At 39.2% G+C, this 15,276-nt stretch overlaps 5 protein-coding genes across 5 annotated transcripts; 3 read left to right on the top strand and 2 right to left on the bottom strand.

Moving 5' to 3' along the window:
* Window positions 1-303: 303 nt before the first annotated feature.
* Window positions 304-3,423, bottom strand: LOC117576803 (NFX1-type zinc finger-containing protein 1). Its single transcript, XM_034261863.2, has 5 exons — window positions 3,197-3,423; window positions 2,153-3,138; window positions 1,927-2,094; window positions 861-1,862; window positions 304-789 (listed from the first exon to the last, which is right to left on the bottom strand). Exons 1-5 carry the CDS (start codon window positions 3,324-3,326, stop codon window positions 319-321), a joined length of 2,757 nt encoding a protein of 918 aa, XP_034117754.2. The 5' UTR covers window positions 3,327-3,423; the 3' UTR covers window positions 304-318.
* A 99-nt stretch (window positions 3,424-3,522) lies between these two features.
* Window positions 3,523-6,936, top strand: LOC117576805 (NFX1-type zinc finger-containing protein 1-like). The gene is made up of 6 exons (XM_034261865.2): window positions 3,523-3,674; window positions 3,830-4,541; window positions 4,601-5,077; window positions 5,137-5,974; window positions 6,037-6,539; window positions 6,603-6,936. Exons 2-6 carry the CDS (start codon window positions 3,837-3,839, stop codon window positions 6,897-6,899), a joined length of 2,820 nt encoding a protein of 939 aa, XP_034117756.2. The 5' UTR covers window positions 3,523-3,674; window positions 3,830-3,836; the 3' UTR covers window positions 6,900-6,936.
* Window positions 6,937-7,100: 164 nt separating this feature from the next.
* LOC117574186 (structural maintenance of chromosomes protein 6) lies at window positions 7,101-11,588 on the top strand. The gene is made up of 13 exons (XM_034257878.2): window positions 7,101-7,596; window positions 7,659-7,878; window positions 7,946-8,219; window positions 8,276-8,402; window positions 8,459-8,536; window positions 8,598-8,770; window positions 8,833-9,230; window positions 9,297-9,690; window positions 9,749-10,211; window positions 10,281-10,892; window positions 10,956-11,174; window positions 11,236-11,366; window positions 11,429-11,588. The coding sequence occupies exons 1-13, from the start codon at window positions 7,363-7,365 to the stop codon at window positions 11,448-11,450; spliced, it is 3,345 nt and encodes a 1,114-aa protein (XP_034113769.1). The 5' UTR covers window positions 7,101-7,362; the 3' UTR covers window positions 11,451-11,588.
* Window positions 11,589-11,756: 168 nt separating this feature from the next.
* On the top strand, window positions 11,757-12,777 carry LOC117574188 (RWD domain-containing protein 1). The gene is made up of 2 exons (XM_034257881.2): window positions 11,757-12,031; window positions 12,104-12,777. Exons 1-2 carry the CDS (start codon window positions 11,956-11,958, stop codon window positions 12,775-12,777), a joined length of 750 nt encoding a protein of 249 aa, XP_034113772.1. The 5' UTR covers window positions 11,757-11,955.
* Window positions 12,778-12,822: 45 nt separating this feature from the next.
* Window positions 12,823-14,399, bottom strand: LOC117574187 (cysteine and histidine-rich domain-containing protein morgana). Its single transcript, XM_034257880.2, has 5 exons — window positions 14,196-14,399; window positions 13,776-14,130; window positions 13,499-13,715; window positions 13,246-13,440; window positions 12,823-13,183 (listed from the first exon to the last, which is right to left on the bottom strand). The coding sequence occupies exons 1-5, from the start codon at window positions 14,254-14,256 to the stop codon at window positions 12,914-12,916; spliced, it is 1,098 nt and encodes a 365-aa protein (XP_034113771.1). The 5' UTR covers window positions 14,257-14,399; the 3' UTR covers window positions 12,823-12,913.
* Window positions 14,400-15,276: the final 877 nt, after the last annotated feature.

Genomic DNA, 15,276 nt, shown 5'->3' on the forward strand with positions numbered 1-15,276 from the left:
GCATACAGAATACGTACAATTTTAAATACCATATTCAAGTAGCAATAGCAATAAACAAAATAACAATAGCAATAGCAAAACACCAACAAACAACAGTAAATAGAAAGTGCATTAAGATTAAACGGTTTGAGAGCAAATTAACATGTTCAACACACAAACACACATACACATAATCAGTGTACAATTCTCGACAAAACAAAAAGAAACAAATCGAAATTCATCCATTTCATTGTCATGCGGCAAACGTTGATTATCGAACTCATCCAAAAACAGCGTCGTGATTAGATTAAATGCAAAAAGTATAAAACATAACGACTTTTATTTATTTTTTTTGTTTTTAGTTTTTGAAACTTTTTGTTCTTCTGTCAAAGGAAATTCCTCGCCAATGGCATTTGCCGCCTCCAGCTTGCTGTTGATTGCACCCCAGAGCTCATGATTGCCACGCTGTAGCGTCTCCATATTGCCAATCATGTAAAGGCCCCAGCGGGCACGCGATAATGCCACACAAACTCGATTCGGCAAACGTAGAAAACCAATCTGCCCAGCTGCATTGCTCCGAACCAGCGACAAGAGCACAATGTTGGCCTCAAGTCCCTGGTAACTGTCCACGGTGGCGACTAAGGTATTATTTTTTTCCTTTTTGGGTAGTAACAATTTGATATACTCAACCTGCGCATTATATGGCGATAATATCACAATATGCGAACCTAACATATAATATTTCCTTAAAGCTCTTAATAGTTCCACTAGCTTTAGAGCTTCGTGTTTGTTAACAAAGGACATGTCCGTCTGTAATTAGAAGCAGTAATATTAATAACTAGCTGATAATGGAGGTCCAAACAAATTTTAAGTTCATTTACCAGTTGTTCTTCGGGCTCCTTGTGGTTTACAAAATACATATTTGCGGCCATTCCCCTGACATTGTCATAAGCTTTTACCGACTCGCTGTTGGCAAGTGCATCATAGAATATGGGCACCAACAACTCAGCAATGCATGGACGCATACGATACTGCATGTCGAGGACTGCGACGGGGAATCCGTTGACAATCAAACGCTCAAACAACGAGATCTGTAATCCCTGGTGCGTATAACTGCCAGTGTATGGCTGCAATTGCTTATGATCACCAACCAATATAACGTGCTCGGTATGTGGCGTTAGGCAGGCCAACACATGTGTCTCAGCCGTTTCGGCAGCCTCCTCAAAGATGAGACATTTGCTTTTCAACAGTCTAAACAGATAGTTGAGACGTGCGCCACATGATGTGGTCATGGCCAACAATGCTTTATTACGCGCCACATAATATTGAAATATAATACGCAGCGTATTCCGTTTCTCAGTGACCAGTTGCAAATCCTTTTGCGCTTTTTGTATTTGCACATAATCGTCCTGACTGCCATCAAAGTTGGCATACAACGTTTGCAGACGTTCAAACTTGTCCTTGTATTCACATTTGATTAGCCACCAAAGTCGCTTAAGACGCGGCGGCACTAGTTGATCATCGACCATAGTTTGCACATTATATTTGGCAATTTCCGGCAATCGACTTTGGCTGCCAAAACGAATAATGCTGTCGGTATGCTCAGATGCCTTCAGCAGAAACTTATCCAGCGAATCATTTGTGTATGTCAGCACAATAATTGGTCCAGTCTTCGTTGCAGCAGCATTGTCTAACAGTACCTTCAGCAGTTCCACGGATAAATGAGTCTTGCCGGTGCCCGGTGGGCCTTGAATGAGACAAAACTCATGGGTAAATGCATGGTCAATTGCCACTTTCTGGGATGCATTCAGTTGTATTTGAAGCTTTTGATTGTAATTCAACCTGAGTCCTGGGTCAATGCAGGCGGGTCCTGCAACTTCAAGCTGCAAGAAGACATATATTTCATTTGATTTTACAGCTAATAAATTAATGCATCAACGAACTTACACATCCATCGATAATGTAGAGACGCATGGGAAAGTTGTCGGCACTGCAGGTGGTCAGATAGTTGTGGACACGCAGATACGGCTCGAAGAATACCGGCGTCTCGAACATGATTAGCGGTATGTCATAGATTTTGCCAATGTTGTATTGCTTGATAATCTCCACACTTAACTAAACGATAAATTGTTTTGTAGATGAAATAAATTAAAGAATTCAAGTTTGATCTTACATAGCCTTTTTTCATCATATCGAGGGAAGTGTAACCAACGGTGGCCAATATAAGATTATCAAAATCATAGCTGGTGGTAAAGCATAGCAAAGCACCGTTTTTAAAACTCTGCATGTACTTCACATCTAATTTAACAGTAGGGCTGATATTCACGAAAATCAGGTTATTTTTCTCGGCATCAGCAAACTCTGGGTTCAGTATTAGCCGGGTGTTTGGTCGAACCAGATGATTGTTTATCAAAGCTTCCACTTTCGTTTTGTCCCGGATGGTTTTTACAAACTCCCGCAACGGTAGCGCAAAATCCTCTCGAAGAAGTTGACGCTGCCAGCTTATGTAACCTGCTGCATCTTGCGGTCTAGAATCACTGGCAGCAACATTTGCCACGTCATCTGGATCAGATCGCTGTAGTTCATCCAGCTTTGGATATATCTCATCCTTTAAATTGTTTACTGTTGGCAGCACCGCCAATTCTTGAGCGAATTCCACACACAACGGATGCTCCAAAAGATGCGGCAATTGACACTGAGCAAGTTGTGTTTTGAAATGCTCAATCAGCTCATAGCCCAATTTACCGAGAACACCAAGTTTATGGGCACGTAGCAGCAACCACTTGATGTTGCGGAGCAATTGCTCCGATTCGTCATCTAAGATACCCTTTGAAGGAGGCGTAAAGAGTCTTACAGCAAATACCTTCATTTGATTCAACAGCCCAATTTGATTGGCAAATCCTGACACCAGTTCGTCATCGAAACCGCCCAGTTCCATTTGGCACAATCGTGTCACAACCTCAACATATTGCAATAGACGTTTCTGTGAGTCATTCGCACGCAACTGATTTGCAAAGAGGTCACGAGCATCCGTCATAAAATAGAAAAACATATCCAGTGGTTGCATTTTTAGAGCATTCGGTAAGTCGCCGGTGCCAAACCGTGCAGTACTGGATGGCTCATTGCTATTATCCAGACTGAGTTGCTTAATGTAATCATCTGAAAAGAGCACCTGTCTTTATATATTTATATATATAAAATTATGATTCAAAATTACTAGGTCTTTGAGTGACTACAATATGCTCCTCGTGTTGCTCCTGTTTCTCCAATTGTTTCACCTGTTGCTGCAGGTTTTGTACAATCTCATTTTCGTCCTTGTTAAACCAATCGTCATCAGAGTCCGACATGTTGCAATTCACCGCTTAACTTCAATGGGTTATGAGACTTTAAAGGGGATGCCCGGTTTTTTATACGTGTGCAACCTGTTTGTTTTGGTTTTTCATTCATTATCAGCAATGTAATCGCATGTTGAATTTTAAAATATCCCAAATAAAACACAAATGCAATATACTAGATATGGTCATACTACTCGATGCCAATGCGATACCAGTGTAAATGTGTCAGAGTGGCCTGGTAACACTCTGCGACAATTGACTGAAATGCGCGGAATTTAATGCTAAAGCTTTGGTGTGTAAATGTGAAGAAAATTTGTATTTTGCATCCCACTAAGTGACAACGAGGCTAAAATTAATCAAGTAAGCAAGCAATATTATTGTTATCATTACTTTGCGCCCAATAAGCTAACAAATAACCACACTTTTATGTACATACATATGTATGTGTTTTCATTTTCATGTGCATTTAACGGGGACGTACATATGTATAATAAATGTATTTCACCATTACTCAGAATAAAGATGATTGAAGAATTTGATGAAGACTATGACTGCTGGGAATGGTTTCAAGCTGGCAAGGAGAATATTCTACGTAGTTTCGACCGCAAAAAGGTAGCGAATGGACAGCAGCAACAACAGCTGACTCGAAAATATAATAACAATAAGAACAATCGAGTCAAAACTGCTGCGCCATCGAAAATTCCAAATGAGGCGCTCGAAGAGATCTTAAATCTGCAGCCACTGGGCATGTTTTTGTATCTGACCACTACAAGCGAACCCGATTTTTTTGTCGATCAAATTGGGCCCAACGATGACATGGAACGTGTGATTATATATACACGCATCTTGATAACTTTGTGTGATCTCGAGCTGCCTGGCTTTCATCATGATTTGCTAAAGAAAGTGGCCTCGTGTACGCCCCTCTTGAAGCACTATGAGGAAATCGTACGAAAGCTATGCACCAAAAGTTATCGCACCATGTGGACAGATCTGGAGCGCGTGGATAAAATCATTTGGTATATGCAAACATTGTTGCTGCAGGCTCAACGTGCCGATGTTATGGATGCAACAGCAATGCAAATACTCTTCAACATTTGGATGCACCTAAAGAGTAATTTCAATCCATTAATTGCCGAGCGTCCAGTGTGCAAGCAGTTTTTGTATGGCCTCAACTTTGTTTTCAGCGTGGATCCCGAAATCTTAAATATTCCGAGGCCAGTGGCTGAGGTAACATAACATATCTAAGTGTAATTATCAAATAAAAATCTAAAAAATATTTGTTATAGTTGTATCCCAGCTTGGAGGAGCTTAGACAATGGATATCACGGAAAGCGAACAGCAATCCAGAAGCCCCAAAACCAGAAACTAGCTACAAAAATACAACGCAGTATATTAACAATCAACTTTTGCTACTGCGCCATCAATTTTTGATGCCATTGCGTGAATTGGTGTGCAAGCTGCATCTAGAACGCAACCTTGGGGATTTTAAAACGCTGCATTTTGCATTTGAAAACGTCCAGATAAAGCTCAATCAAAATTTTAATGATGTGCTTTACAGCAAATTGCTATACATTGATATCTTGGCTGGAAAGCGCAAGGCAGCTGCTGCAGGTGAGGAGGAGACGCTAGCTAAAGCGGATGAACATGCGTTGTCAAAGCTAAAAAATGGTACGCTCCTTTGCTTGAGTACCAGCTATGATTTCGACAATCTAATATTGGCCACTGTGAGTGCTATTGATATAAGTGCACAAAGCCGTGGTTATGTGAGTCAATTTATGTTTTGCATTCCTACAGTACTTAAATACAATTTGTTCACTTTCAGATTGCCATCACCATACTGCGACAATACAATATTGGAAATATTTATAAGAAAATGCTTATAGTGTTCGAAACTCCCGTTTACTTTGAGCCATTTCAAAAAGCATACAGATATCTCCTGAATAGCAATGTTCTAAACTTCCCCATGGCCGATTTTATTGTTCACGGCGTAAATCGTACACATCCGCCGCTTTATTTGAATCACACACAACCACCAAATGTATACGAAAGTCAAAAGTTTAAAAACAAATTAGCGAAAATGCCATTAAACATATCTCAGCGTGAAGCATTTGAACATGTGCTCACCACGAATTTCAATTTGATTCAAGGTCCGCCCGGTACGGGCAAGACACATGTATCGTTGCAGCTGGTCAAGACCATTCTTGAGAATGCCAAGCATTGTGCACCCATTGTTGTGATTACCTACACCAATGATTCGCTGGACAAGTTTCTGCTTAAGCTGAGTGCTCATACTAGCAGCATTGTCCGCTTTGGTTGCCAGTTAAGAATACCGGAAATTGTAAAATTTAACGCACGCTCCGATAGGAATATGCATATGATTAATCCGAAACTAAAACGACTTTACTGGATGGTTAATATGGAGCTAAAGGAACACTTCCAGCGATTGCAGTCGCTTTATGCTGCCTTCAATGAGTCAAAAAATGAAGGATATGCCGAGATTTTGGCGACACAGCGTCTTATTTGGAATACACAGGAGAAGCTGAATTGTATTCGCATTATATTCCAACACTATTTAATTGCTAAAAAGAATGTGCTGGCCATGACAACCACATGTGCAGCTCGCATGAATTTTGTTTTTCGCTTTCTTAAGACGCGAATTGGTAAGATGAATTAACTGTAGATAATTATATATATGTATGGTATTTAAGAGATATCATTTTAGTTATTTTTGAAGAGTCTGCAGAAATACTGGAGGCCCATTTATTGCCTTGCCTGACGCCTTTCACGGAGCAAATTATTATGATTGGCGACCACATGCAATTGAAGCCATACTGCAGCTATATCAAAGGAATTCGAAATTCAGAATACTCGCAGTCATTGTTTGAGCGGTTGATCCGCGCCAACTTCCATGTCAACGTATTGAATATTCAATATCGTATGCGTAATGACTTTGTGGATTTGATATGTCCCCTGATCTACAAGAAGCTATTAAGTCATCAGTCTGTAACCAAATTTCCGCCTATTCGCAAGATGACAAAGAATCTATATTTTCTTGATCATCGTCAATTCGAAACAATGCAAAATAATACGTTACCAACAAATGCTTGGGAGAAGCATAATGTTTATTTAATTTCACGTCATTTGATCGAAGTTGGCGGATATAATAGCGATGAAATTGTAGTGCTGACGCCTTATTCCAGTCAAGTGGCAAGCATCAAATCCGAAGTAAGTTCAATAATTGTATTATAATAAACTTGATTAAAGCAGAGTTTTCTTTTTCGCCCCTAGTTTTCAAAACACGCAAGCTTAAAAGCTATCGGAGTTTCCACGGTTGATAGTTTCCAGGGCCTGGAGGCCAATATTGTGATCTTATCGCTGGTACGCAGTAATGCTCATAGAAAAATTGGATTCCTTGTTGAACCGACTCGAATTTGCGTGGCATTATCACGCGCTCGCTATGGTCTTTATGTTATTGGCAATATGGAATCTCTTGCACATAATTCATTGACTTGGTGCGAAATACGAAAAAGATTAAGGCTCCAAAATGCCATCGGCTGTGAATTCCCATATATTACAGATATATGATAATTACAATAAAACTTGTAAAACATATTTTTTTGTACATTGGAAATAAATGTAAATTTAATCATTCAAATATAGCGCTACTTTGACTTTGGTATATTTTGTATATTGGACCTAGGCAAAAATGGCGATATTTCATTTATTGCATACAATCAAAATATCGATATTTTGATATATTGTCAACAGCCCTCCAAAAAAGAAACATCGCTATTGTATCCGCATCTGTTGTGATTGTGAAATTGCTTGCAATAAATGCGTTCTGAATTATATGTTAAGCGTTTGTTTTGTTTTGTTTTGTTTGTTTGCATTAATTAGCAGTCAATGCAAGTTCGAGTAAATACATAATTTGAGTTAATTTACAATTTATAGTTATACGAAAACAGTCCAAATAAACAAAAGACCCGCGCATTTTTTGGCACAACAACAACAAACATAGTTAAGGTATTTCGTTTATTTTCAATTTAAAATGGTCCGTGGTAAAATTCGAAAGAAACAATTGCGTTCGGAGTCAGATAGTGACGACGGGCCAGCAAGTAAAAAGAGGCTTACGGAAAATGCTGAAGTCGAAGACAACATCGAAAATGAAGAGATGAACTATGAGCCATCCACATCATCTGCGGCTACGGCGGAAAATCGTAGTGTAGGAAATTCAAATTCAATGAGAGGATGGGTTAGACGGGAGTCTTTTGAAGAACCATCGGTAATATTTTATTCTTTTTCGTTGACAATGCACATTTACTTAATCCAATTTGTGTCTCCTAGATGGGACTTGATGTTGACAATCCCTTCAATCGTTGTGGCAAAATTATCTCAATGCGTTTGAGAAACTTTATGTGCCACTCCAATTTTCGCATCGACTTTGGGCCAAACATTAATTTTCTCGTTGGCAGCAATGGTAGCGGCAAAAGTGCTGTGATAACAGCTCTAGCTTTAGCGATGGCCGCAAGTGCCAGATCCACAAGTCGAGCTAGCAGCATTCAGAGTGAGTTATCAAATAAAAATATTCCCATTTTGGACGATTGTGACTAGTGATGCTCTTATAATCTTAGAACTTATTAAAAACGGCGAGACGACCGCTACCATAGAGCTGACATTGAGCAACACTGGAGTACGTCCATATAAGTATAATATGTATGGTCCTCATATGACTGTTATACGCCACATCCGGCAGGCGTCGTCGACCTACGAGCTAAAGGATGCGCGCAGACAGACGGTGTCGCGAAAGTTGGATGATATACGCCGCATGCTCTTATACTTTGGCATCAGCGTTGAGAATCCCATCTTTGTACTTAATCAGGAAGCTTCGCGCGAGTTCCTCAAAGAGTAAGTAGGCAATCGTTTCGATCATTTAAAACATAACTAACTATCCTTTTGCGAAGTCTCGAACCGGCTTCGAATTATAAATTGCTTATGAAGGCAACGCAGCTGGATTTATGCGCTAACAGCTTAACGCAATGTCATGAGCAAAGTGAACACTTTAATCAGGATGTGGACATACTTCAAATGGTAAAAATATTGCATTTTATTGATTCGCTATATAATTATAATTTCTTAATAAGTAGAAAAAGAAAAAGCTGTCAAATGCGTGCCGGGAGGAGGAGGAAAAGTTAACAATGCTCAAAAATAAAGAAGCTATAAAGGTAAAGAAATCGACAGAACGTATTTCTGTGATCAAAATAAAATATGTATAAATTAATACAGGTTCAATTAAAAGATGCTAAAACCATGCTGGCCTGGTTAAAAGTAACTAGAATCCAGACTGAACTCACGAAAATGGAGCATTCTCTTAAAATCATTGAGAAGAAGAACTGTGAACTATTGGAGAAAACAACGCAAAAGGACTTGACCCAAGATTCCCTTTCAAAACAAGTAGAGTAAGTATGATTAATCCTTGTTCACACATGACTTTTCAAATGAATTCCTCCTTTATACACAGAGTTTTTAATGCTGCGAAGGAAGAAATACAAAAGAGATATGAAGCTCAAGATGCTAAGCTAAGATCCGCAAAACGAGTCTTTCAAGATTGCCTCATGAAAGGCAGTTCAATCAGAGCAAATATTAATAATGTAGATAAACGACTGAAGGAAGAAGAGGCTACCTACGAAGGCTGTAAAAGGCATATGAATAACTATCATGCTGACTATACCGAGGTCAAGCGACTGCGAGAGAGCAATAACGCCAAACTGGTGGAGCTCAAAGCAAAGGTGGAACAAAACAATAATCTCATTGCACAGCTGCGAGAAGAACAGAACGACATGAAGGGTCGTTTGCCGGCTGCTAAAGAGCATGTGGAATATGTGAGAAATGAGCTCGTCCAATTGCAAAAAAAAGAACGTATGTATAACCATTGATTGCATATTTGATATCGTAATTGGAATAATACTTCTCGACTTATTTTAGAATCGCTGCAATTTGACATGGAATCGCTGTTGCGCAATAAATCGAATAAGATGTCTGTGTATGGTGACAATGCACTAAAAGTAGCTATGGCTCTGAAGAACCAATACGGGAAGAACGATCACCTAATGCCACGCGGACCGATTGGCATGTATATAACAGTGCCTAATTCCAAGTACCGAGACCTGATCGAGAATCAACTGTCGCATTGTTTACGTTCCTATATTGTTAACAGCGACAAGGATCGCATATCACTACGAGCTATTTTACAAAGAACATATACAAGCGGCATACCCACAATTGTCACTAGTGCCTTTTCGAATCGGGTTTACAATGTTTCCAAGCATAAAGTACAAGCCAGTGGACCAAACATGACAGTGCTGATGGATGAGATAAGGTAAGATTGATAATAAATTCAAATGTTTCTAGTTGTTATTTACTCTTTTGAATTGTAGGTGTGATGATCCAGTTGTAATGAATTATCTTATTGATACCATGCGCATTGAGACGGTGTTGGTTACCGATTCCAAAGAGACAGCCGAATTTCTGACTTCTAATTCCGAAAATATACCACCAAATATGTCTCGGATATTGGTGCCAAGTCTTGGACTGGAATATTGTCCTTCGCCAAACTATGCCGTTTACTCCATTCGCATAAATTCAGCCAGATTCATTCAGGTCAATGTTGATGATCGAATTCAACAAATGAATGCCGAGCAAACAAATGTACGGGAGCGCAGTGCGATGCTACAGCCCCAATACGCTGATTTTAAAAGAGCGCTTGATATCGATATCCAAGCGATAAAGCAAAAGAGTGTGCAAATTGAGGCACATCATTCCGAGATAACAAAATCCTTACCAAAAATTATGGATATTGAAAATTTCGAATACCGCGAATTACCCGCACTAAATGTGCTTGTAAGTTAATCGAGTTATTACAATTGACTGAACCTAATTACTGTTATGCCTAAATTATTCTAATTTCAGGAAACCCATTTAGCCAGCAGTGCTGAGAAAATGGAAAAGTGCAAGCAGGAATACAAACATTTTGAAGAACAACTACGAGAGATCAATGAACGTAAAGCGCTCGCTGAACATGAAGTAAATGGTGAACAAAGTGCACTCCACCTAATAAACCAAAAAGCATTGGAAATTGACGCAGAGCAACAAGAATTGCAAAATAAAATTCGCGATTTAGATCGTAATTTTGAGGAAAATCAGCGACGTTTCAAGAGAACAAATGAATTGATGCAATCGATGTTAGGAGAACAAAAGGATTTGAAGATGAATTTAGAAAATGCACGTCAAGAGGCCGAAAAAGTTGGTGACTTCATCGAAACGAATAAAACGGAGGAGAAAATTCGCGATAAGATCAGTAATTATAAAGCAAAGATCAAACATTTCGAGTCTATGAATATTGTCAGTGAAGAGGTGCAAAGCAAACTGACATCACTTCACGAAAATCTTCAAGCACTAACAGAACATTTGAATCAAATTTTAAGTATTGTGGAAAAATTGCGTTTAGCATATCGTACTCGCGCCCAGCGCTTCATACGCTCGCGATTTCACTTTTTTACCATGGTTCAATTTCAATTCAAGGTAACAAGGTACAAGAATAACTTGCAATTTGAATATATTAAATCCTGTTTATTTGTCCTGCAGCAAGCGCTCGCGTGTCGAAGATTTGATGGAGATTTGACACCTGATCATAAGCAAAAAACTTTAGAAATAAAAGTTTACCCTCCGAGTGGTAATAAGACGGCCAATACGAAAAGTTTATCCGGCGGCGAAAGGTCATTCACGACGGTTTCCTTATTGAAAGGTCTTTGGAGTACCTCTGATCATCCATTTTATTTTTTAGATGAATACGACGTTTTTACAGTGAGTTTTCAGAAACAAATTGTCGTTCAATTACATAATTACACTTCATTTTTAATTCTAGGATGAAGTGAATCGGACGTTTATTACAAAACTACTTATACAAGAGGGTTTGGATTTTCAAAACAGACAGTATTGTTTTCTCACACCTCAGGACACTAAAGTTGATGCCCACCCCTTGATTAAAATTCACAAGTAAGCTGTTATTCATCTTACTATCTTCAACATATCATTAAATAGTGTTTTGTTTATTTCAGACTAGCGACACCAGAACATTAAAGTGTGACAGGAAGTTGTAAAGTTGCTAGACAACGATATGGCGTTTCAAAAAATTTGATTTGTTACATTATTATTATTTACAATAAAGTTTAGTGTTTAATAAATGTGAGGATATATTACTATTTTTAAATATTAAAGTAGGAACATTTTTAATTAATTGAAACAGTAGTTTATTGATATGTGAAGACGTCAGATCTCATTATGGACTCATGGCGTTGTTGACGGTTTGCCAGATTGCGAGATTTGAAATTTTAAAAAATGTGGCCGCGCTCTAGTATAGTATTTTTTGGCACGTTCAGACAGCATGTCATTCGTAAATTTGGTCTTACTGTTTGACAAAAATCAATCAGCTGATTGCGTCTGTGGACTTGCGCTGTGTGTGTCATACCGCTTGACCGTGCTTAGGTCAGACTAACAAATAACCTCAAAGCGATACCGCAGAAGCGACACGGCATCATCGACATTTTTGTTATTATTTACTATTAAAAATTATTAACACATAGAAATGAGTCGAAACTACAAGGAAGATCAGAGCAATGAAGTGGAAGCGCTCGATTCCATATATTGCGGTGAAATGGAAAGTAAGACATTGTCGAATAACTTAATTATAATAAAGACACCCAATACCTAGGTATTTACCTTTCTTTTTTTAGTACTTCAGACGGAACCATTGCACAAATTCCAAATTCCCATTGCTACGGAGGAATTCTATGCGGAAACAAACGAGGATAGCGAACAGGGTTTGGCATGTAAACTGGTCTTTACGTATACGGAGAAATATCCAGATGAAGCTCCGCTAGTAGAAATTGAGGAAGCGGAAAATTTTGAAGATAATTTTGAGAGCCAACTGCTCGAACATTTGCGTCAGACAATTGAGGAAAATATTGGCATGGAGATGATCTTCTCGCTGGTAAGTAGTGCACAGGAGTGGCTCAACGTTCAATGGGATGAGCACAAAAAGCATCAGGAAGATGAGCGGGCACGAAAGGTTCTCGAAGCGGAAGAAGCTGAACGCAAGAAGTTTGAAGGCACCCGAGTGACTGTAGAAACGTTCATGAAATGGAAGCTGGACTTTGAAGAGAGCACAGGAATTGCAGCGAAACGCGAGAAGAATAATGATTCTAAAAAGTTGACGGGTCGCGAGCTCTTCATGTGCGATAACACATTGAATGATTCCGATATTAAGTTTCTGTTGGAGGCTGGTGATAGCATTGAAAATGTTAAGATTGATGAAACCTTGTTCCAAGATATTGGAGAACTGGATTTGGATGATGACGACGATGACGATGAGGATTGGGTGCCTGGTGCCGACGATGATGATGATTAAACCTTTTGTTCTGCTGCGATATATATATTAAAAATAAAACGTATCTAAGGCATACTTGTGTATATTTCACAAAACAATTTAACACAATCCTCATAGTAGTTTCTTGTGGTGCAAATAATAAATGCTAGGTTTGTTATCAATCCAGGCCATTAGGATTCTGCAAACTCATTTCGGATATCTTAAGCCCATGGCTATGCACCGGTTCGATATCATCCAAGTCCACGGAATCATCATCGCTCTCATCATTGACTGCCGTTTCTTTCTGGATGGCATCGCTTTTCTTAACTGCTGGCAGCGCTTCGCGTGGGAAATTCAGTTTTGCCCACGAGCCGGGCTCCATCTTGGGCAACGTTATCTCCAACTTTGTGCCATACATGTGCGCCGTAACCTTCTCCACATTGATAATCTATAATGAGAGTGAGAGAGATATTGACTAAGAATTTAATATAATAACGAATTCCCGCTTACACCCCGCAATTCCAGATCCATATCGAATTTTGCATTTTCCTGCTCGGGGAAAAGTAACATTACGTGTAGTCGTATGGGATTCACTTCAACGATGCTTTGCGCATAATGATATTTTTTGGCATAGACAGCAACAACGACATTCGTGGCCGTCTGATGCCAATCGTAACGACATTGTACCACCTTCTTGTCTTCGTCCTGAGAAAGATTGATTGATTCAATACTTAAATTTATTATATTTGCCTAAAAAACTTACATCTTTAGCCCATTTGTGCTGGCCATAGACGCAGCCCTTTTGGGCCATAAATTGTGCGAAATCTGAGGTGCGTTTCTGGCAACACGACCAGAATTTCATGCCCTCGTGGAAGATGGGTACGCCAGGATGATAGGTGCATTCACTGAAGTCGCTGCTGCTGTTGGTGTACGAGAAAGTGCAGCCGTTGTTCTTGCAGCTGGTGCCAACAGCAATCACCCTAAAATAGTAATATAGAATCAATAAAACCATTATCAAATTTAAAAAGTGAATTAGTCACCCATCATCCGTTGCCGTTTTAGTAGGCGTCACAACATCGACCAGTTTTAGTGCATCGATTGTCTCCTTCAAAGCAGGCGCCACTGTTGGTTGCACTACAGTGAACTGCGTTTCGATGGCGGGCCTGGGCAGTGATTCCTTGATGGGAGCGCGCACTTCAATCACAACTTCATCGTCTTTATCATTATCTTTGGCTGGCTTTTCCGGTTCTGGTGGCTTAATATTCGAATGTTTGGCCAATGTGCATCCCTTAATATTGAGAAACTCTGTAAAGTCTACCGACTTTTTGCTACAGCATGACCAGCCTTTGTACGCATCGTGAAAGAACGGCGCACCTGGATGATGCCGGCAAGAATCTGGGAAGCAATGAAATGCAGGTGACGGTTGAGGTTCTGTTTATCATATCAAATTACTCACTAACCATCTGCGTTCTTGGTGGGATCAAAGAGTTGGCCACATCCTCTGTTATAGCACTGTTCCATGTTTACTTCTTATATGTTTCTTATTAATAAAATTATTTATTTATTGTTGGTTTTTGGTCGAGAATATTCCGCGAATATGAGGAAATATTGTGCAGCAAAGAGAGCAGAAAGAGCTTTTTTGTTAAAGCTGTTGTAGTTGTTGCAGTGTGACCATAAGTATTATTTCGAAAATGTGTGGAATATACCAAAATACATAAATCTCGAGTAGTGCCACCTGCTGGTTACACTTTCAGAGACTTGCCAAAAAATTACAAAGCGCGCATAAAAACGGTTGACACTTTAATAGTTTTTTTTATTTAGAAGTTTTCCGTTAAATTTTGCCGTAGTGTCTTTTATTTTTTTGCTTAGCACTCAAGAGCTCCTCTAACTAATAAGATTTCTATAAATAATTATACTTCTCAGAAAAATGCAAGATCGATGACATTTGAGGAAATTTCCCCAGCGGGCAATGGTGCTGCCAACTTCGTTGTCTAGTAGGCAACTAACTTCGATAAATCGATATGTTTAGTATCTAAATACATTATGTATTGTAACGGCTTTTTGATTGTGTCACTTAAAGTGCAAAAGAATGAAAACCTGAATTCACACAACAAAATACAAGTGGTCTGCTTGTTTAGAAAGGTAGCCAACACAGTGCAGAGAACAATTAAAAGAGATAGTCAATGCAAATTATGTTAATTGTCGACCGATATGGGGTGCTTATTTCGGGAGGGTCTTTAAACTGATCGGTATGTGCTAATCAGTCAGAGGCGAACCGGAATTGAAACACAGATCAATTAAAGCAAATGTACTGAAGGTCAGTTCGGTTTTTGGTCTACGTGATCTATTCACAGGATTTGCTAGACAGCTAAAAAATCAACGCTCTTAGAAAGGTTTGTGAGTCATGTGCTCACCAAAGCAAATCTAATTAAAATTGGGTATGGTAATAGTTTTAGTCTGGAATAGGGTTATATTGAGGAACTGGCTTTGTCTCAATCATGCTACGTTTGTCGCTACCAATCCAAGTGCTATATAAAAATG

This window comes from Drosophila albomicans, chromosome 2R (genome assembly GCF_009650485.2).
Source record: "Drosophila albomicans strain 15112-1751.03 chromosome 2R, ASM965048v2, whole genome shotgun sequence".
NCBI classification, from domain to species: Eukaryota; Metazoa; Arthropoda; class Insecta; order Diptera; family Drosophilidae; genus Drosophila; species Drosophila albomicans.

Bases quoted from the DNA above. Each gene is read 5' to 3' on its own strand.
- LOC117574186 (XM_034257878.2), top strand. From the start codon at position 7,363: ATGGTCCGTGGTAAAATTCGAAAGAAACAATTGCGTTCGGAGTCAGAT. The intron at 7,879-7,945 runs GTGAGTTATCAA...TTATAATCTTAG, and splicing joins TCGAGCTAGCAGCATTCAGA to AACTTATTAAAAACGGCGAG. The intron at 11,175-11,235 runs GTGAGTTTTCAG...TTTTAATTCTAG, and splicing joins ATGAATACGACGTTTTTACA to GATGAAGTGAATCGGACGTT.
- LOC117576803 (XM_034261863.2), bottom strand. From the start codon at position 3,326: ATGTCGGACTCTGATGACGATTGGTTTAACAAGGACGAAAATGAGATT. The intron at 2,095-2,152 runs GTAAGATCAAAC...TTTATCGTTTAG, and splicing joins ATATGATGAAAAAAGGCTAT to TTAAGTGTGGAGATTATCAA. The intron at 790-860 runs GTAAATGAACTT...TTCTAATTACAG, and splicing joins AGGAGCCCGAAGAACAACTG to ACGGACATGTCCTTTGTTAA.
- LOC117576805 (XM_034261865.2), top strand. From the start codon at position 3,837: ATGATTGAAGAATTTGATGAAGACTATGACTGCTGGGAATGGTTTCAA. The intron at 4,542-4,600 runs GTAACATAACAT...TATTTGTTATAG, and splicing joins TTCCGAGGCCAGTGGCTGAG to TTGTATCCCAGCTTGGAGGA. The intron at 6,540-6,602 runs GTAAGTTCAATA...TTTCGCCCCTAG, and splicing joins TGGCAAGCATCAAATCCGAA to TTTTCAAAACACGCAAGCTT.
- LOC117574187 (XM_034257880.2), bottom strand. From the start codon at position 14,256: ATGGAACAGTGCTATAACAGAGGATGTGGCCAACTCTTTGATCCCACC. The intron at 13,716-13,775 runs GTGACTAATTCA...TTACTATTTTAG, and splicing joins AAAACGGCAACGGATGATGG to GGTGATTGCTGTTGGCACCA. The intron at 13,184-13,245 runs GTAAGCGGGAAT...CTCTCATTATAG, and splicing joins TGGATCTGGAATTGCGGGGT to ATTATCAATGTGGAGAAGGT.
- LOC117574188 (XM_034257881.2), top strand. From the start codon at position 11,956: ATGAGTCGAAACTACAAGGAAGATCAGAGCAATGAAGTGGAAGCGCTC. The intron at 12,032-12,103 runs GTAAGACATTGT...TTCTTTTTTTAG, and splicing joins ATATTGCGGTGAAATGGAAA to TACTTCAGACGGAACCATTG.